Here is a 17,798-nt window from a genome sequence, read left to right as displayed (position 1 = left end):
ATCATCTGGAGACGCGCTTGATTAACAATGTTATCATTTTTTGTCATTATTGTGAGGCTGACACTCTTTTTAGCTTTTTTAAAATTTTAATATAATGACTATACATTGACAAGTGCTGTACTTGTATTAGATCGTAGTAAGGCGTAAGTGTCATGGAGTGAAAGCATATTAGAGAGATTTCATGTCCCTCTTTAGAAATCATCCATTCATCCATTTTCTCAGCCGCTTATCCTCACAAGGGTCGCAGGGAGTGCTGGAGTCAATCCCAGCTGTCAACGGGCAAGAGGCGGGGTACACCTTGAACTGGTTGCCAGCCAAACGCAGGGCACTCGGAGACAGACTACAGTTGCACTCACCTAGGGTCAATTTAGAGTGTCCAGTTAATGATTCATGTTTTTGGGATGTGGGAGGAAACCAGAGTGCCCGGAGAAAACCCATGCAGGCACGGGGAGAACATGCAAACTCTACACAGGCGGGACCGGGATAGAACCCGGGTCCTCAGAACTGTGAGGCCAATGCTTTACCAGCTGAGCCACCGTGCCGCCCCTTTGGAAGTCACCGCCTATTAATTTTTGGTGAAATGAAGTTCAACACAAGGAAGCCTGGTAAAAGTTATATCTTTTTTATGTCTATATAATCACTTTTAGAGTACTGCTATATGTTCAGAGCCATATCTACATAATATAAAAATATCCACTTTATGAGCTGCATCAATTATCTACCTGAAAAAAATATATGTTTTGATTTAAAATGTCATGATGAGCGCGTAAATTGTATATTGTCTAAAGACGGCAAAGCTAATACCGACAGACACCATATTTGCAAACTCCAACCACCCAAGTTGTCAAACTGTTTAGAAACAAATCTCTCTCTCTCAAAGATGTTTTCTTATGACCAACTCAATTCATGAGGTTGATAAACATACAGTACAGGACATGTATGAGGGCACCAGAACAGCAGTGAGATGTGCCATAGGTGCGACAGGATTGGAGATGGTGGCACTGAAGAAAAACTGGAGGTATCAGAAATGAAGATGTTGAGGTTCTCGCTCGGAGTGAGCAGGTTGGATAGGATTAGAAATGAGTTCATTAGAGGGAAAGATACAGTATAAATATACAGAATAGTACAGGACATGTATGAGGGCAGCAGAACAGTGGTGAGATGTGCCGTTGGTGTGTCAGAAGAATTTAAGGTGGAGGTGGGACTGCATCTGGGATCCGCGTTGAGCCCCTTCCTGTTTGCGGTAGTAATGGTGACAGATGAGGTTAGACTGGAATCCCCTTGTACCATGATGTTTGCAGATGATATTGTGATCTGCAGTGAAAGCACGGAGCAGGCGGAGGAACAATTAGAGAGATGGAGACATGCACTGGAAAGGAGAGGAATGAAGATTAGCCGAAGTAAAACAGAATATATGTGCGTGAATGAGAAAAGTGGAGGGGGAAGAGTGAGGATACAGGGAGAAGAGATAGCGAGGGTGGACGACTTCAAATACTTGGGGTCAACAATCCAGAGCAATGGAGAGTGTGGTAAGGAAGTGAAGAAACGGGCCTAAGCGGGGTGGAACAGTTGGCGGAAGGTGTCTGGTGTTCTATGTGACAGAAGAGTCTCCGCTCGGATGAAGGGCAAAGTTTATAAAACAGTGGCGAGGCCGGCCATGATGTACGGGTTACAGACGGTGGCGCTGGAGAAATAACAGGAAGCAGAAATGGAGGTGGCAGAAATGAAGATGTTGAGGTTCTCGCTTGGAGTGAGCAGGTTGGATAGGATTAGAAATGACCTCATTAGAGGGACACCATAAGTAAGTACACCACTTTAGATATGACAGCTTTTATTACAGCAGAGAACCTGAGGATGTCTGGAGCACAAAATGCTTCTCGCACAATTCCCCCCACCCACCATCCCACTCCACACCGTTCCCCCTCCTCCTTCCGACACTTTGTGAAAACATCTTTCAGGTTTATGTAGCAGCTTCTACCGATTCAATAAGTCACCATTTCCATGACAAGTGTGCGCATATTCACGGCAGAGTCATTGTATGCTTATGGCTTCAGCCAGTTTCTACACTGCTTTTCCTGAACGGGGATCTTGGTGAGCTGGAGCCGAACTCAGCTAACATCAGACAAGACAAGACAGCATACACCCTGGACTGCTGGTCAGATAATCCAGGGGCCATTTTTAGGTTTACTTCCTTTGTGTAGGAAAGAGAGCAGGCAGCGGTCACAAACACAAACCAGACTGAAATCTCAGGAAATAAATACAGTTTTTGCTTGGTTTGACAACAATATTTACATAATATTTATACAGTTCATTAAGTCCTAACTTGGATCCAGGTTCTCTCATAAGAAATAAACATCTACAGCAAAAAGAAGGAATTAACACGACTGAAAATAAACAAGATTGTTGATGGCGAACGAATACACGGCTTAAACTGTCTTGTATACACAGTAGAAGGCACAAATGTGTGTGTGTGGTGTGTGTGTGTGTTTGTGTAATCAAAAATTCCATTTCAGCCACACAACGCTGTTTACTTGGAAACAACCCTGAAGAAGAAGCAAGGGCTTTTTGCACACAGGAAATTGTCTTGGACCACATTTCCTTGCACCAAAAGTTGTCAGGATTGTGTCTGAGTACTTGTGAATGTGTGTGTGTGTGTGTGGTGTGTGTGTGTGTGGTGTGTGTGTGTGTGTTGTGTGTGTGTGTGTGTGTGTGTGTGCCAGTATGTGACAAGGTGACCAGCGTCTAATGGCACCCGCAAGCTCTGACAACCATGTTGCGGTACTTTTTGAGGATGACATTGGAGCTGTCGTCAAAGTAAAGCACTGAGATGGCGTGAAGCTGCGTGGGAGCGCAACAGGGCTTCGGGACTGTGTCTGGGTTGATGAAGTGAACCTTGCGTGGGACGGGAGAAGAAGAAAAGGAAGGAAAGGAAACGCGGTCATCTTGAGAGGCTTTTGGTGCAAAAGTCAATTCAACAATTTCGACGCGAGATTACTCACGAGCGTTTGCACAATGGCGTGGTTTGTGGCGTTCATATACGAGTTGAGCGGGAAGGCGCACTCGCCCTCGCAGTAGTACGCCGCGTATCCTTCGGGGGCGATGATCCAGTCCTGGGCATGGAGCAGGAATTTGATACACAAATGAGACACAGAGTTGCGGCTGAAATATGATATTTGATGGGGAGGGGGAGGGGGGTCATATCTACCTGCCACCCGAGATCTCGAAAGCTGACGTACAGCTCGTGCTTCTTGCAGGCCTGCTTCTGATCAGTGCTGCTGTTCTCTGAGCAAGAAGAGGGGGAGACGTTTGTCATCTTCCAACAACAATTAGGTCCAACTGACACAGAGCAGATCCAAACACAGACGTTGCAGCAGTCGCTATCGGAAATCCCCTCGAGATACAGCGGCGCTTTGCTCGCAGGCCACCCAGCTCAGAGGGCACGTTTCGGTGGCTTAGGCATTTCAGCGCATGTGCAACCATTGCTCCCTCGCTTTTCTATTCATTTGCGTCACTTTTATCCGCGCTCGTGTTGCTGTACAATAGTTACTAGAGCTCAAACTGACCCCGTAAAACCCCGTGGTGAGTCATAACGAATCACAATCAAAAACGGTACTCCTCGGGGACTCCAGTGAAGCGTCGGTTCTCGACCACAAGCCGTTCCAGAAAACGGTTCGAAAAGTGAATTGTTCAAAAACCGAATCGATGTTTCCCATTACAATGAATGGAAAAAGAAATAATGCGTTCCACAAGCCTAAAAAAACTTGGGTTTTTAAACATTTTTTTTAGCTTTTCCTGATGATAAACTGCATAGTAGAAATACATGTATAGCTTAAATACTTTATATAATAAAATAATTGAAGAAAGATATTTATTTTTCGCTTAAAATGTATGCTTTAGTAGTAAAGTACGCTAGGCTGGGAGTGCATTGGCGTATCTGTAGCGACTTGGACCCAAGCCTTGTAAACTTTTTTTATTAACAAAAGTGCAAAATAACTATAAACAAACAATCATGGGGGGCATTTTTTTTTTTATTCTTACAAAAAGTAACACAAAAAACATTCATACCTCGAGTTAACAAACAAAACAAAAATGCAGAAATGCTTCAACAACTGTATGTATCAAATGTCTTCGGGGGTGGTGACTCAGCCCCTTTTAACAAAAAACAAATCTAATGTCATTTGTTTCTGCCATCTCTTCAGAACATTTCTGAAGTGGCTCATCACGACGTCATTAATATTTTGGAGCGCTCTGCTACATTCAGATTCATTGGGGTGATGCTGTTCGACGAAATTATGGATTTCGTTCCACTTTGCACAGTTGGCTTTGATGTCTGCACTTGGGACAAACAACAGTCACTACCGGGACACATCTGTGTACAGAGACTGCGTTATACAGAATAACAAAAGTCCGCTGATTGCGCCGCGCACGTTATGTCATTTCCGTTTTTTTTTTTCGGGGGGCGTTCGAATAGAAAATAACAAAGCCTGTTGTGGGTGGGTCAGCTGCTTATGCTGCGAGCATTATGTTATTTCCTGGGTTTTTTTCGGCAGCGTGGGAATTCACAACAAAGCGCATCGTGGGTCAGCTGGTCTGGACGCACGTAATATGTTATTTCCGTGTTTTTTCAGTGGCGGTCAAGTACCGATTTTCGTTCAAAAACGGAAGTAAAAAAAAAATAATAACATTTTCATTCGAAAACGGGAACGTTCGAAAATCGAGGCTTTACCGTATTATGTCTGCCTTTGTTGCCCTATTAAATACAATGAATTATTAGAAGGATCAAGAAGTAAACATAGCTTAGCAATGATTAGTTTGATGCTCAAGGTAAATACTCAAGTATCCATTTCATTAAAATTAAGAATCATCATGCATCATGGCTTCACTCCCATTTGTTTTCCACTCCCGTCATCTCCCGCCATTATGGCTTCCAGTCCGGTCCATTCCTGCGGACTTTGTTTTCCCAGTTCCCACTCCCACCTGCTCCCGATGACCTTTCCTGGCGCTCCTGCCCATTCCCGCGATGAATGGCGAAATTCGTTCACATCCCGTGGGACCCGGCGGGAACCCTGAAAAATGTTAGCCACTACTAGCTACTTAGCCACTTTTGTCATCTGTCCGGAGAAATTTCTTCCATTCAATGCCTCCGACGATGGCTCCTGTTTGGCTTCCGTTTGTGGCGCTTCCGTATCATTCGTGGTGCTCATTAGACCTCGGCTCAATGCAGGCCTCCCTCAGCGATGAGCTCCTTTTATTTTTATTTTTGTTAAAACAAACTATGGAGATCTGTAAGCTACACTGTGTACATTTGCAGGAGCGATGCACACGATTCTCGTTGGAATGAAGAACCAATCTACGTCATTCTTTTACTCATTTTGATTCTCGTGTGCAAGTTCTGATTTGAGACTCATTTGTTTTTTCTTGGGGGATTTGCAAGTGAATCCGAATCTGATTCATTCATAGCTCCAATAGTTCATGTAACATCCAAACGGATCACTTCTCTGGGTCTTGTTCAGGTGACCCCAGCAGCTCTGTGCTGCGTTTCTGCACAAGAAGGGTCCAACATGTCAGTGATCACGAATGACTGGTTCTCATCATCTACTTAAGAGGACGCTGGTCCAAAAAGCTCCAAACAGGCTCATGTGTTTGTGGCCCCGGTTGCCCCGCAGCACACCCCAGATGTGCTCTGCCATAAAAGGCTGTTACTTCCTCGTAGGGAACATGGGCCCAACTGCTCTTGTAATGCTTGTGTAAATAAATAAAGCCGGCCGAAGGATACTCAAAAATCTGCCATTACTGTCTAATGTTTCTGCGGTTCGCATAAACATGAACCACCAAAGAAATGTTGTCATATGGACTACATGTTTTGTTGGACTCAAATCTCACTATAGTCTGTTATGCATAAATATGACTGCAATGATGTCATTTTGTTTTTAGCGATTCAAAACTTAAATTCATTAAAGAACAGTCTGGCAGGTTCCTGGCACGCGTTTTGGCAGATGGACTGTAAGATATGTTTCCAAACTTGTCAAGCTGGACTGGTGATTACAGAAGTTTGTAATGTCACAAATTAACGTTGCCAAGCTTCAACTGAAAGAATGGGGCTAACCAATCAGTGTCCTCTTCAGTTTAGAGCTACGTTTGATTGTGAACGCTACCTTGTAAACAATTATGGGCCCCGAAACAGTTTATTGTGGTTGTTGTCATCATTCTCAATTGATATGAGAGTAAGGAGCACTCGCTTTTTTCCATGTAACACGTATGCACTATGTGTCATTTATGCCAGAGTTTTGTCGATTACCTGCAATATTGGCCACTCGCAGGGCCTCTTGGCTCTTGGCCCCTTTGGAGCGACTGGGGTTGCGCTGCTTGGCGCCCCCTTGCGCTGATCGAATGCTCCGCAGGTGCACCTCGGTTGCTTTGAAGAAGGCCACCATGAATGGTTGTTTGTTCTGCGGCCCGCTGCGACCGATCAAGCCTGCCGCACGAGGGTTTATGCTGTCTCCTAAAGAGGGCGACACAGGGAAGAGTGCTGTAGTTTTTGATTCTTGTCACAGACATGGGAACTATCTGAATGAACTGAAACTTTGACTAAAGCCACTCCTTTAATATCATACTCTGGAAACTCCTCTCCCAGTTAGCGTTTATAGGCCACTTTCCAGGATACTCTAGGACCCCTAAACCGAAACTTAATAACGTAAAAATGCAACAGATTTTTAAAAAAAATGGGTTTTTTTCATCCCCTATTTCCGTTTTGGCACATTTTCATCGCTTGTATCTGGGATCTAATTCTTTCAGTGAGCGTAGGAATGCAGATCGACCGGCAAGCAAAGAGCTTCGCCTTTTGAATAAAGCTCCTTCTCCACCACAACGGACTGATACAAAGTCTGCACGACTGCAGACGGTGTACTGATCTGCCTGTCTTGTGAACATGAGCCCCGAAATACTTGAACTCCTCCACTTGGGGAGGGATCTCTACCCGACCTGGAGAGCGCACTCCACCCTTTTCCGTCCTAGGACCACGGTCTCAGATTTGGAGGTGCTGATTCTTTCATTCTGAAGTCAATCATCAAATGACCACGTAAGGTGTCCTGGTGCAAAGTTCATGTATGGAAACCCTTATGCTTGAACATGGTGTTCTGGACAAGAGGACTGGTACCAGAGTCCAAGCTGTGTGTGGAGGCAAGCCTGACTATATCTAATCAAAACTTCTCAACCTCACACACCAGCTCGTGCTCTTTCCCTTCCAGAAAGGTGAAATTCCAAGTCCCTAGAGCCAGTTTCTGTAGCTGGGGATCAGTCTATCACAGTCCCCACCTTCTGCCACCACCCAGCTCACACTGCCACAGGTGGTGATCCCATGGGAAGGGGGAACCACGTTACCCTTTCAGACTGTGCCCAGCCGAGCCCCGTGGGTAGAGGGCCAGCCACCAGGCGCTCTCCTTTGAGCCCCAACTTCAGGCCTGGCTCCAGAGGGAGGCCCCGGTGATCCAAGCCCACGCAAGGGAAACCTGAATTCATTAGTTTTACTCATCATATGGATTTATGGAGCCATTCTTTGTCTTGTCCCTCAACTAGGACCTCTTTGCCATGGGTGACCCGACCAGGGGCTTGAAGCCCCAGACAACTTTGCTCCTGGGATCATTGGGGCACAAAAACCACTCCACCATGATAAGGCGATGGCTCAAGGAGGGGACAGAAAAGACCAGTGCAAGATAGAAAACTTGCTTATCTGATGAGCAAAACACCGCCTCCGGCCCAATGACAGCTGGGATAGGCTCGACACTCCTGTGACCCTTGTGAGGATAAGCGACTAAGAAAATGGATGGATGGATGTTGTTTTTGTTCATTTGACTTGCATGGGAAGGATGACCTACCCGAAATGGTCACCACCTAGGCACGATATAAGATGGGCTGGCTTATCTAGTTCTGCAACCTATGCCCGGAAGCCCAGTAGAAGACGTTGTGTGAGGTCATGTGACTTTCTTGTGTCGTCTGACTGGTGAATTAGACCTCGCGCCGATAGCGCTTAAATTGGATTGGAGCAAACAGCGCCAAAGCGGAAGTCTAAATCATAGTCTCGCTCCCAAAATATTAATAATAATTTAAGCGACGATTGCTACATAAACGTAGCGATCATTGTAATGGAGTAAAGGTACCATTACAACTTAACGGCAGAAGCGGCGAAACTGTTTTTTTTCTGGTCCCGTCAACTACCGTGATGTATCCAAAGCCGATCCCCGTCAGATCAAAAAAACATTTCACAATTCCCAGAAATGGGCCAATTTGAGTTCAAAATGTCAAATTTTGCTGAAAGGCAACCGGTTTGCATTTATGTATGATGACCATCAAGGCCTCCACTTGTTGTTTACGTGCTCTGCGTGGGTGTGCTGGGACACGCGTGTGTGGCCCCGTGCTCGCACAGAAGAATGTGCGTCTGATGGCCATTTGGCGGTGAAATCAAGGCTCCTGGTTGTCGCTGCCGGCAGACCGCCTTGTGTGCCTGTCTGCACACGCTCACCCGTAAACCGCTCGTAGGCACTTCAACACACACTCATGGTTGCAGCATTCCCTCTCGAACATGAAAGCGTCTGTTTTCCTCGCCAAGCATGTAACATCCTGCCAACCTGTGACGGATCATGTGGTTAATCACACTCTTCTAATCAAAGCTGTTTGTTGACAATGTTTTCTAAAGATGAAGACCCGAGACTGGCAATGACAACTTCGAGCAGTCGTATTCTCCAGAATGCGATAACGTGACATACTCGCTGGAAGCATGCTAATCATGTTGCTGCTATGATGAAAGGCAGCGACGACCGACTCAGTTTAATTTCATTATGATTCACCTCGTGGAAACTAAAAGTGTGACACATTTTCTGTTGCCCCCCCACCAGAGATAGGATTCATCAGATTGGGTTCGCCTACCAAGGATTCAAAAAAAAAAAAAGACGACAGCCCCCTTTTTAAATGATTTTCTGTTTTAAAAAATGAAGCCTGGGTAAATCATTTCAAAACGTTTATCACCATTAATGTGACCTGTAATGCGTACGACTCAACTAGAAAAAAGGTAAATCTTTTGGAGAGGGAAAGTTTAAAATAAATAACCCAGTTTATGCGGTTGCACAAGTGTGCACACCAACCTTCCCTCGAATTTTTGACGTGTCTGAGCAAACACACTAAGGCCGTGAGCGCCCCCTTTGACCACTGTGAGCAACATCAGGCGTATGCACTGTGGTCAGATCGGCATTATCCATTGAAGTTACAAGCCTCATTAAAAGATTCAGATTACAGCATTTACACCCCCATCAGAAAATTTTAAGAACAATTTTATTTGTGTTTTTGCAAACTTGCAATGAAAATGTCAAACAAAAAAATACATTGTCAACCAAACCAAGCCAACTATAAACTGTAAATTTGAAATGTCGCCTCCAACTTTGTTTCATTTATTTATTTTTAACCCACAAAGATATCCTCCGTCTGTTTTTATTGGTGTAAAACTGAATTATTGCTTGGAGAATATCTTTCGCAATGCATGTTGAAAGTTGAATGATGCTACCAAGCAGTTTTAAGGTTAATGTTATGAGGTCTCCTATTTTTAAAATACAGCTTTATAGCTTTTTGTGCACTGTATTGTCTGTGCTTTCATCCTCGATCAGGCTGTGCCAAGGTGGAATTTTAACATCATACATCATCTCATCCTGTACTTTCTACTTTGGCTTCAGACCTGACCTTTTTTACTCAAAAAAAGAGAAAATCTCGTCCAGTTTTGCCACTTTTTCTTCATTATTAATTATTATTATTATTATTATTATTATTATCATTCACATACTCTGACATTCTTTAAACCAACAGCATTTCTTACTTTTTCTTTTTTTATTTTGCCATTATTATCGAGAGTAAAAATAAGCAGCATGTCTAACTCGTCTTTGCTCTTCGTTGTCCAGAATGTGTTTCTAACTAAAGCACTGGTGGTGGGCGGTCTTTGTAATTATGAGTGTACCCTTTTAAGAGCCGGAGGTGGGCGGTCATAGGTAAACAAGGAAATAGAGTGTGTGGCATGGTGTGGCCGAGCAGCAGCGTGTTAGAGACCAAGTGCTACTGTGGTTATATAAAAAAAAAAGTCGGGCTTGTGGTTCACTGCGCTGGATCGGTTTTTGTGTGCGCTGAGTGTACGCTACAAGTGCGCAATTGCGCAGGTGCGCAGCTTAGAGGGAACATTGGTGCACACTCTCAGAACTGGAATCTGGATCAAAATCACCACATATCTGCCTTCATTTAAATGGCGCTGGTTAATCACATACATTTCTGATGCAATACAATTTTGAAATCTAGGTGTGGGGTTCAAATGACAACATTATAGTTTATCATTTGTCTATGCAGTTAATTTGTCAGCCTGTTCCTAAACTATATTAGTAAGTCAATGTTATTTTAGGCTTATGGGGCTTTTCCACCAACCAGCCCAGGAACTTTAAGTTAAGGGGTTACTGGTAGCAAAAAGTTCCTGTGGCCCATATGTTGTTTTTTTTTTTTTGCATCACACTTATTAGTTCAGAGTTAGTTCAAGCAAATGACAAAAATGTGAGCATAATAAATCACGTCTACCGTAATTTCCGGCCTATAAAACGCAACTTTTTTCACATGCTTTAAACCCTGCAGCTTATACGGTGATGCAGCTAATTTGTGCTTTTTCTAACGGCCGCAAGGGGGCTGTCGAACGGAAAAGGTAAGAGTGAGACCAGTGGAATATATGTGCCGGGGAAGTGACTTTTACCGGGATGTTTTTTTTTAACCGGCCCTGTTAGCACTGTGCTAGCGTTAGCGCTGTGCTAGAGTGTTGCTGCTGTGTCACTGCTGTATCTCAGTGATTTTTACTGGTATGTTTTTTTTTAACCGGCCCTGTTAGCACTGTGCTAACGTGTTTCTGCTCTTTTACTGACACGTCTCACTGATTTAATGATATATATATATATATATATATATATATATATATATATATTTTTTTTTTTTTTTTTTTTTTTTTTAAACCAGCCTTGTTTGTGCTACCGTGTTGTTGCTATGTTAAGCTAAGCTAAAGTATTACAACTTTGAAAACTCTTTCTGTGTACCGTCTTTCTTTGTGAATATCTCGTGTTTCAATGTGAGTTTCAATGTGGGCACTTGCGGCTTTTACACAACTGCGGCTATTGTATGTACGAAATGGTATTTACTTTACAAATGTACTGGGTGAGGCTTATAATCAGGTACGCTGTGTCGGCCGTAAATTACGGTACATGGTGACTGACTGGTTAGAGCTTCTCCCTCAAAGTTCTGAGGACAGTGGTTCGAATCTCAGCCCCGACTCTGTGGAGTTTGCATGTTCTCCCTGTGCCTGCGTGGATTTTCTCCGGGCACTCCCGTTTCCTCCCACATCCCAAAAACATGCAGTGATTGAAGACCCTAAATTGCCCGTAGGTATGAATGATTGTTTATTTTCTATGTGTCCTGCAATTGGTTGGCAACCAGTTCAGGGTCTACCTCACCTCCTGTCCGAAGGTAACTAACATGACCACGGTGAGGATAAGTGGCTTGGAAAATGGATGGATGGAAATCACATTTATAGTCGTCTGAAGGCTTCTATATTTATTTATTCATTCATTCATTGGTTCCGTCATTCATTCAAAAAGACAAATTTTTCTGATGGCTTGGCATTACGTTCTCCAGCGTTCAAGAACATCCGTTCACATCCCTTTTGAGGACATTTTGTTCACCATGTGCATTTTACTGTTTGCATATGTATTTACTTCTATTTGTTTTACTTTACTGTCTGCAGTCAGGTCAGAATTGCAAAGAACTTGCCAGACCTCAAAACTACACGACTTCATGGACAGCTCTTGGTGAGTTTTTAAATACAGTAGGGTGACGTATTTGGTGTTTCTACATGTGTTTACGTGATAAAAACAAACACATTGTACAGTGCAAATATTTACATACGAAGACAGACTAAAAGCCTGGTTTCATTTCCTGTTCTTGCACAATGGCAAACATTTTTTTTTTTTAAACGCAGGCTGGAGGAGATCCCGCCTGGAAAGGTTTTTTTTTTTTTTTTTTTTTTTTCTCCCTGTGACTGATTGGATTCGACCACGAGACGGTCCACGCCGGCCAGCCTCAGCCCTCCGCCGGGACAGACACACACGCTAGCTTGGGCTCAAACTTGCTGTTGCTGAGCGGAACCAAATCAGCCACTATTGCTGCCAGGGCGGTGGCACATCTTGCCGTAAGGCCGTGGCGGTGGGCACCGGCGAAGTCCGCCCCCACACTTGATGCTCGGTGATTTGAAGTTTTTTGCTTTGCAATGTTTTTTAAATCTTTTATTTTGTGCCTTGCGTAATGGGGCATCCACTAAGGGTGCTTCGGTGAATAAAATAAGTAAACGCCAACAGAGATCTGTCAACCAATCAACGTACGCCATTACAACTCACCCCCTAAAAGAGTTCCTGGTTGCTCAGGGAAGACCCTACCTGCCAGAAAGAACTACAGTAATTAATCGAGGGGGAACCTTCTTGTACCGTAGTAGTATTTTTTTGTGGTGGGGACACAGGGGAAACTGAAACGTGTCTGCAGTGGGAAAGCCCCTCTTGATGTCATACAAAGTTCAAGGGAACTGGCAAAAAAAAACGTTATGATAAATGTAAATATGGTTTGAAACAGTCAGTTAACAATTGAGGGAACAAAACGGTAAAGGTTTCAAAATGGGATCCATCCATCCATTTTCTTTGCCGCTCATCCTCACAAGGGTCACAGGAGTGCTGGTGCCTATCCCAGCTGCCAACGGGCAAGAGGCGGGGTACACCCTGAACTGGTTGCCAGCCAATCGCAGGGCACATAGAGACAAACAGCCGCACTCACAATCATACCTAGGTGCAATTTTAGAGTATCCAATTAATGTTGCATGTTTTTGGAATGTGGGAGAAAACCAGAGTGCCCGGAGGAAAACCACACAGGCACAGGGAGAACACACAGGCAGGTCCGGGATTGAACCCGGGATCTCAGAACTCTGAGGCCAACGCTTTACCAGGTGGTCCACTGTGCCGCCAAGATAAAAAACTAATTTAAAGAAATGTTTTGTTTTGTTTTGTTTTCAGGGCAGCACGATGAAGCAGCTGTAAAGCGTTGGGCTCACAGTTCTGAGGAGTGGGGTTAAAATCCCTGCCTGTATGGACTTTGCATGTTCTCCCTGTGCGTGAGTGTTTTTTCAGGCACTCTAAATTGCCCCTAGGTGTGATTGTGAGTGCTGCTGTTGTCTGTCTCCGTGTGCCCTGCAATTGGCTGACAACCAGTTCAGGGTGTACCCCGCCTCCTGCTCGTTGACAGCTGGGATAGGCACCAGCACTCCTGTGACCTTTGTGAGGATAAGCGCCAAAGAAAATGTATGTATGTATGTATGTTTTTCACTGGAATAAATAGTCTTAAAATGAAAGAGAATGTCATTTTAAAATAGCGTGCCATGAATGAAAATGAAATGTGCTTTTTAAAATGAATATAAATGTATTAATGACAAGATAAAATGTAAAAAAATCACACTTAAGACAATAATTATACTTATAGATTGCAATTTGAAATAAGTACAATACATCAAAATATTGTATGTCTTTCTCTTCAAGCTCCCCGGGTATAAACACTTGTGACACTCACGGTTTGTGCCCTCTAGAGCCAACTGGAGACCCAGATTTCGTCCGGGGTTGAGGACCCAGTGGTTGCTGGTGGCCGTCACATCGAAAACCAGCCAGCCCTCCTCTGCAGCCCAGATGACTCGTGTGTCCAGGAGAAAAAGGTCCGACTCTCTGGGCGCAAAGCAGAAGATTAGAGTGTGACAACCAAACAATGATCAGAGGGATTTGAAGGAGTTGAAGCAGCAAAGACGGATGTCGGGAGGATAGAGCGGGGGGGTGGGGGGGGCTCCAGATGTTGGGGCCCAGGGGAACACTTCATTTCTTTAATTGACAGTGATGGCTTTTAAAAAGACTGGTCCAATTATACACTACATACAGTCCATCACTGCCTGAAGTTTTGTGGCAACGAGACCAATAAAGTCAAAAAGAGAAATGACAGCGAAAGCTAGAAGGAAGAAATTAGTCGTGAAAAAAAATGTGTAAGAAAAATAGAAGCGTTGCATGCTGTTAATGTATCCTGACCTATTTTCTAACCAGGCAGATAGTGTGTCACAGAACTCTGATTCATTCGCGTAGACCAGCCTGCAACGGTTTTGTTCTCTGGGACACTTTGGCTTTGTTTGCAGAAAGCAGGTCAGTGACCCAAGTGGCCCCTTTTGCTAGCCTGGATGTTGAAGGTGCGGTTTTGCTGGAGAGGTTTTAAAATCATCAGGTCGAGGTAGGTGATTCAGTTTCCTCCCACATCCTCAAAACATCCACAGTAGGTTAATTGAAGACTCTAAATTGTCCGTGGGTATGAATGTGAGTGCAAGTGGCTGTTTGTCAATATGTGTCCTGCAATCGGCTAGCGACCAGTTCAGGGTGTTCGCCACCTTTTGCCTAAAGATAGCTGGGTTAGGTTCCAGCATGCCCACAATCCTAGCGAGGATAAGCGGTGTAGAAAATGGATGGTTGGATGGATGTTCGGTCATACAGATATTATTATTATTTTTAGCATAGATGACAAAGTTTGTTTTTTGACAGATTTTTCAAATTGCGAATCCCAACTTTATGTTTTTAAATTTTAACAATGTGTTCATCACCTGGAAAGAGGCAGCACCAGAAGATTGAGATGAGAAATATTCAATCATGACAATAATGTATGTTGATATGACCTGTTGATTTGACATCAGTCTCAATTGTGTATTTCTACGAGAGGTGGGGCCAAGTCATTGTTTTTTAAGTCAGAAGCTAGTCTTAAATCCCTTGTGTGTGTGTCCAAGTCGAGATGGGCAAGTCCCAAGTCAAGTTGCAAGTCTTAGACTGACTGTCGATGTGACTTTGAGTTCAAAGTCTAGGACTTGAGTTGAGTTCACTTGCTAGTTGTTCATACTAGTACATACCATAACACACGATGAGACAAAAACAAAACTATTTACCTGTCGGAATGTTCCTCCAGCACTTGGTAGATGCTGATGCGAAAAGTTTCATTATCAAAACGCTCATCAATGAAGTCTTTATAAATACGAAACTCAGCAGCAGTGACCGCCTCTCCCTCAGGAATCTGGGACAGGTCAAATCGGAATTCTCGATGATGCCGCCGCACTGGCAGGAATTCCTTGTCATGCTCCACTGCAAGAAGGAAACAAAGATTCAGAGATTGGTGATCGGTGACCCATCATTGGATCACAGGCAGGTAAGGAATTTTGTTGGAATGACAGCTACTAGTTGGCTAGCTGGCTTATCTGCCTCTTAGTTCTGAGGACCTGGATCCAAATCTGACTTTGCCACTGTTTCTCTCTGGGTACTCCGGTTTCCTCCCACATCCCAAGAACATGCACGGTAGCTTGATTGAAGACTCTAAATTGCTCTTAGGTGCGAATGTGAGTCCGAATAGTTGTTTGTTTATATGTGACCTGCGCTTGGGTAGCAACCACTTCAGGAGGTCACCCATCTCTCGCCTGCCATTCGCTGATATAGCCTCCAGCCTCCTCCTGACCCCATTGAGGATAAGCGGTGTAGGAAATGGATGGACTGATGAAAGTTGCATGTTATAAATAGTTTATTGTTGCTGTTCAGGTGCTGGCGAGGGGCACATTAATCACTCTCAGCTGTTCCAGTTAACATGCATATTTCGTCTCGATAGTGTTCAATGGCAGCCAATGCGTTAAGCACACATGCAGAATGCACATTGTCTTGATGATTAGATATGAATCATTAAAATGCATTCAGCTATCATGAATTAAAAAATAAACAGGCCCTTATTGAGCAGCAAGAAGCGACACATCTGGTGAGCACTGCGATAAAGATGCAGGCGTACTCTGATGAGTTATGGGGACCGCTTCCTCCCCCCGCCCCCCCAACCCCCAAGAGAGTAATTCACTCCACCCCTCATCTGGTTCTCTTGAGTCGGGATTCCATGTTTGGACTACATAGTTCCAATCATCTCCACAACACTAACCACCCCATTGTACCCCCCTCGGGAAGTGATTCTCGCCCCCCCCCCCCCCCCCCCCACTCCCCCAAACATCACCACCACCACCTCTCAACACGTTCCTCTTATGTCCCAGCAGGATGCCCCAAGGGATCGGGACCTCAACTCTCAACTTCTCCACCCACTTGTCTGTCTGTGATTAACTATCAGGCAGACCTCACACACCTACAAAATGTTTGGATCATCTCTTCCCAAACTTCGAATCAGAATCCAAACTTTAGTCTCAAATCAGCTTTCCGTTCATATGCCAATTGTCAGACTAAGTTCGAGCCATCCATTCATCATTTTCTAAGTCACTCGTCCTGATTAGGGTCACGAGCAAGCAGCAGCATGTCACTCCTGTTATTGTGCCGTGTACAACAAAAATGGATCTTTGTTATTTTCAGTCACATTACATTCAGGTGAGTTTGTGCCCTGGGCACATTTCACAGATAAAATTGGAGTTTCTAGTTCAAAAAACATCTCATGAGTTTAAAATGTTCTATTTAGTTCAACACAAACCGTTTTTTTCTGGGGGTGAGTAGGAGACAGTTCTGAAATAAAGGAATAAAAATAGAATGGATGATGTGAAAAATGGCAACACGGTGGATCAGCTGGTAAAACGTTGGCCTCACAGTTCTGAGGTCCGGGTTCATTCCCGGATTTGCCTGTGTGGAGTTTACATGTTCTCCCCATGCCTGCGTGGATTTCCTCCGGGTACTCTGGGTTTCCTCCCACATTCCAAAAACATTAACTGGACACTCTAAATTGCCTCTAGGTATGATTGTTAGTGCGGTTATTTCTGTCTATGTTCCCTGTGGTTGGCTGGTAACGAGTTTAGGGTGTACTCTGCCTCCTGCCCGTTGACAGCTGGGATAGGCTCCGGCACTCCTCATGACCCTCGTGAGGATAAGCGGTGAAGAAAATGGATGGATGTATGGATGGTATGAAAAATACAGATGAAGTCTGAAATATACTTGAACATGAGATAATGTCGAAAGATGGAATCACCAAGGGTCAGTGAGTCTCAACACTACCAATGTAGTTTGTAATACTTGTAATAAAAGATTGTGCATATTAAAATGAACCTAAAAAATCTGTTTATTTAACATGTACAGTCCATTCATTAGCAAGGAATCAAAAAATAAATATTGCGCATTTCCAGTAACTTTCGCTATTGCCTGATCTTCTGCCTGACCGCCTCTTTGTTGATTCCAGCTCCACCCATTAAACATATTCTTTATTACTCAATGACTTCCTCAGCGAAACACGTGCAAAAAAAAAAAAAAAAAAAAAACAGCAGGATTTATTTTTCAAACTGACATGACACTCACGCTCAGGCACATAAATACCCCAGTTTAAAGAGAATTTCTGTCGACAGCGCAGGTTCCACAGCATCTGTTACCGATACGAATGCGGCATGATGTCAGTATTACGCATGTTCCACTGCACATGCCTGACACATGCGTGTGCAGAGTTGTTTTACTCTTTGTACACCTGCTGCGTCCTCTGATCTGGTTGCTAAGATGTTTTTCCACCCAGCAGACCGTACATCTCGTTTTATGTCTCTCAGAAACAAGTCAGCATTCGTCAGACTCAAAGAGACTCTAAATCTGCACTTGCGCCCAAAAGGCTGTCTGCACCTCAAATATCAATATATATCATCTGGATATGAAATGTAAACACATCCAAGCTGAAAT

At 44.0% G+C, this 17,798-nt stretch overlaps 1 protein-coding gene across 1 annotated transcript in view; it reads right to left on the bottom strand.

The window, feature by feature from the left end:
• Positions 1-2,696: 2,696 nt before the first annotated feature.
• Positions 2,697-17,798, bottom strand: part of bmp7b (bone morphogenetic protein 7b) — a 37,187-nt gene continuing 22,085 nt past the window's right edge. The window contains exons 2-7 of the mRNA XM_061842719.1: positions 15,065-15,257; positions 13,669-13,817; positions 6,299-6,502; positions 3,206-3,282; positions 3,000-3,110; positions 2,697-2,892 (exon numbers count right to left, since the gene is read on the bottom strand). Coding sequence (XP_061698703.1) covers positions 2,743-2,892; positions 3,000-3,110; positions 3,206-3,282; positions 6,299-6,502; positions 13,669-13,817; positions 15,065-15,257 — 884 coding nt within the window. The 3' untranslated portion in view covers positions 2,697-2,742. The remainder of the gene's footprint in view (positions 2,893-2,999; positions 3,111-3,205; positions 3,283-6,298; positions 6,503-13,668; positions 13,818-15,064; positions 15,258-17,798) is intronic.

The sequence above is a fragment of the Syngnathoides biaculeatus genome, chromosome 2, assembly GCF_019802595.1.
Source record: "Syngnathoides biaculeatus isolate LvHL_M chromosome 2, ASM1980259v1, whole genome shotgun sequence".
Taxonomy (NCBI): domain Eukaryota; kingdom Metazoa; phylum Chordata; class Actinopteri; order Syngnathiformes; family Syngnathidae; genus Syngnathoides; species Syngnathoides biaculeatus.
Note: the sequence above shows the minus strand (reverse complement) of the source record. Positions and strands in the feature narration are given on the sequence as shown.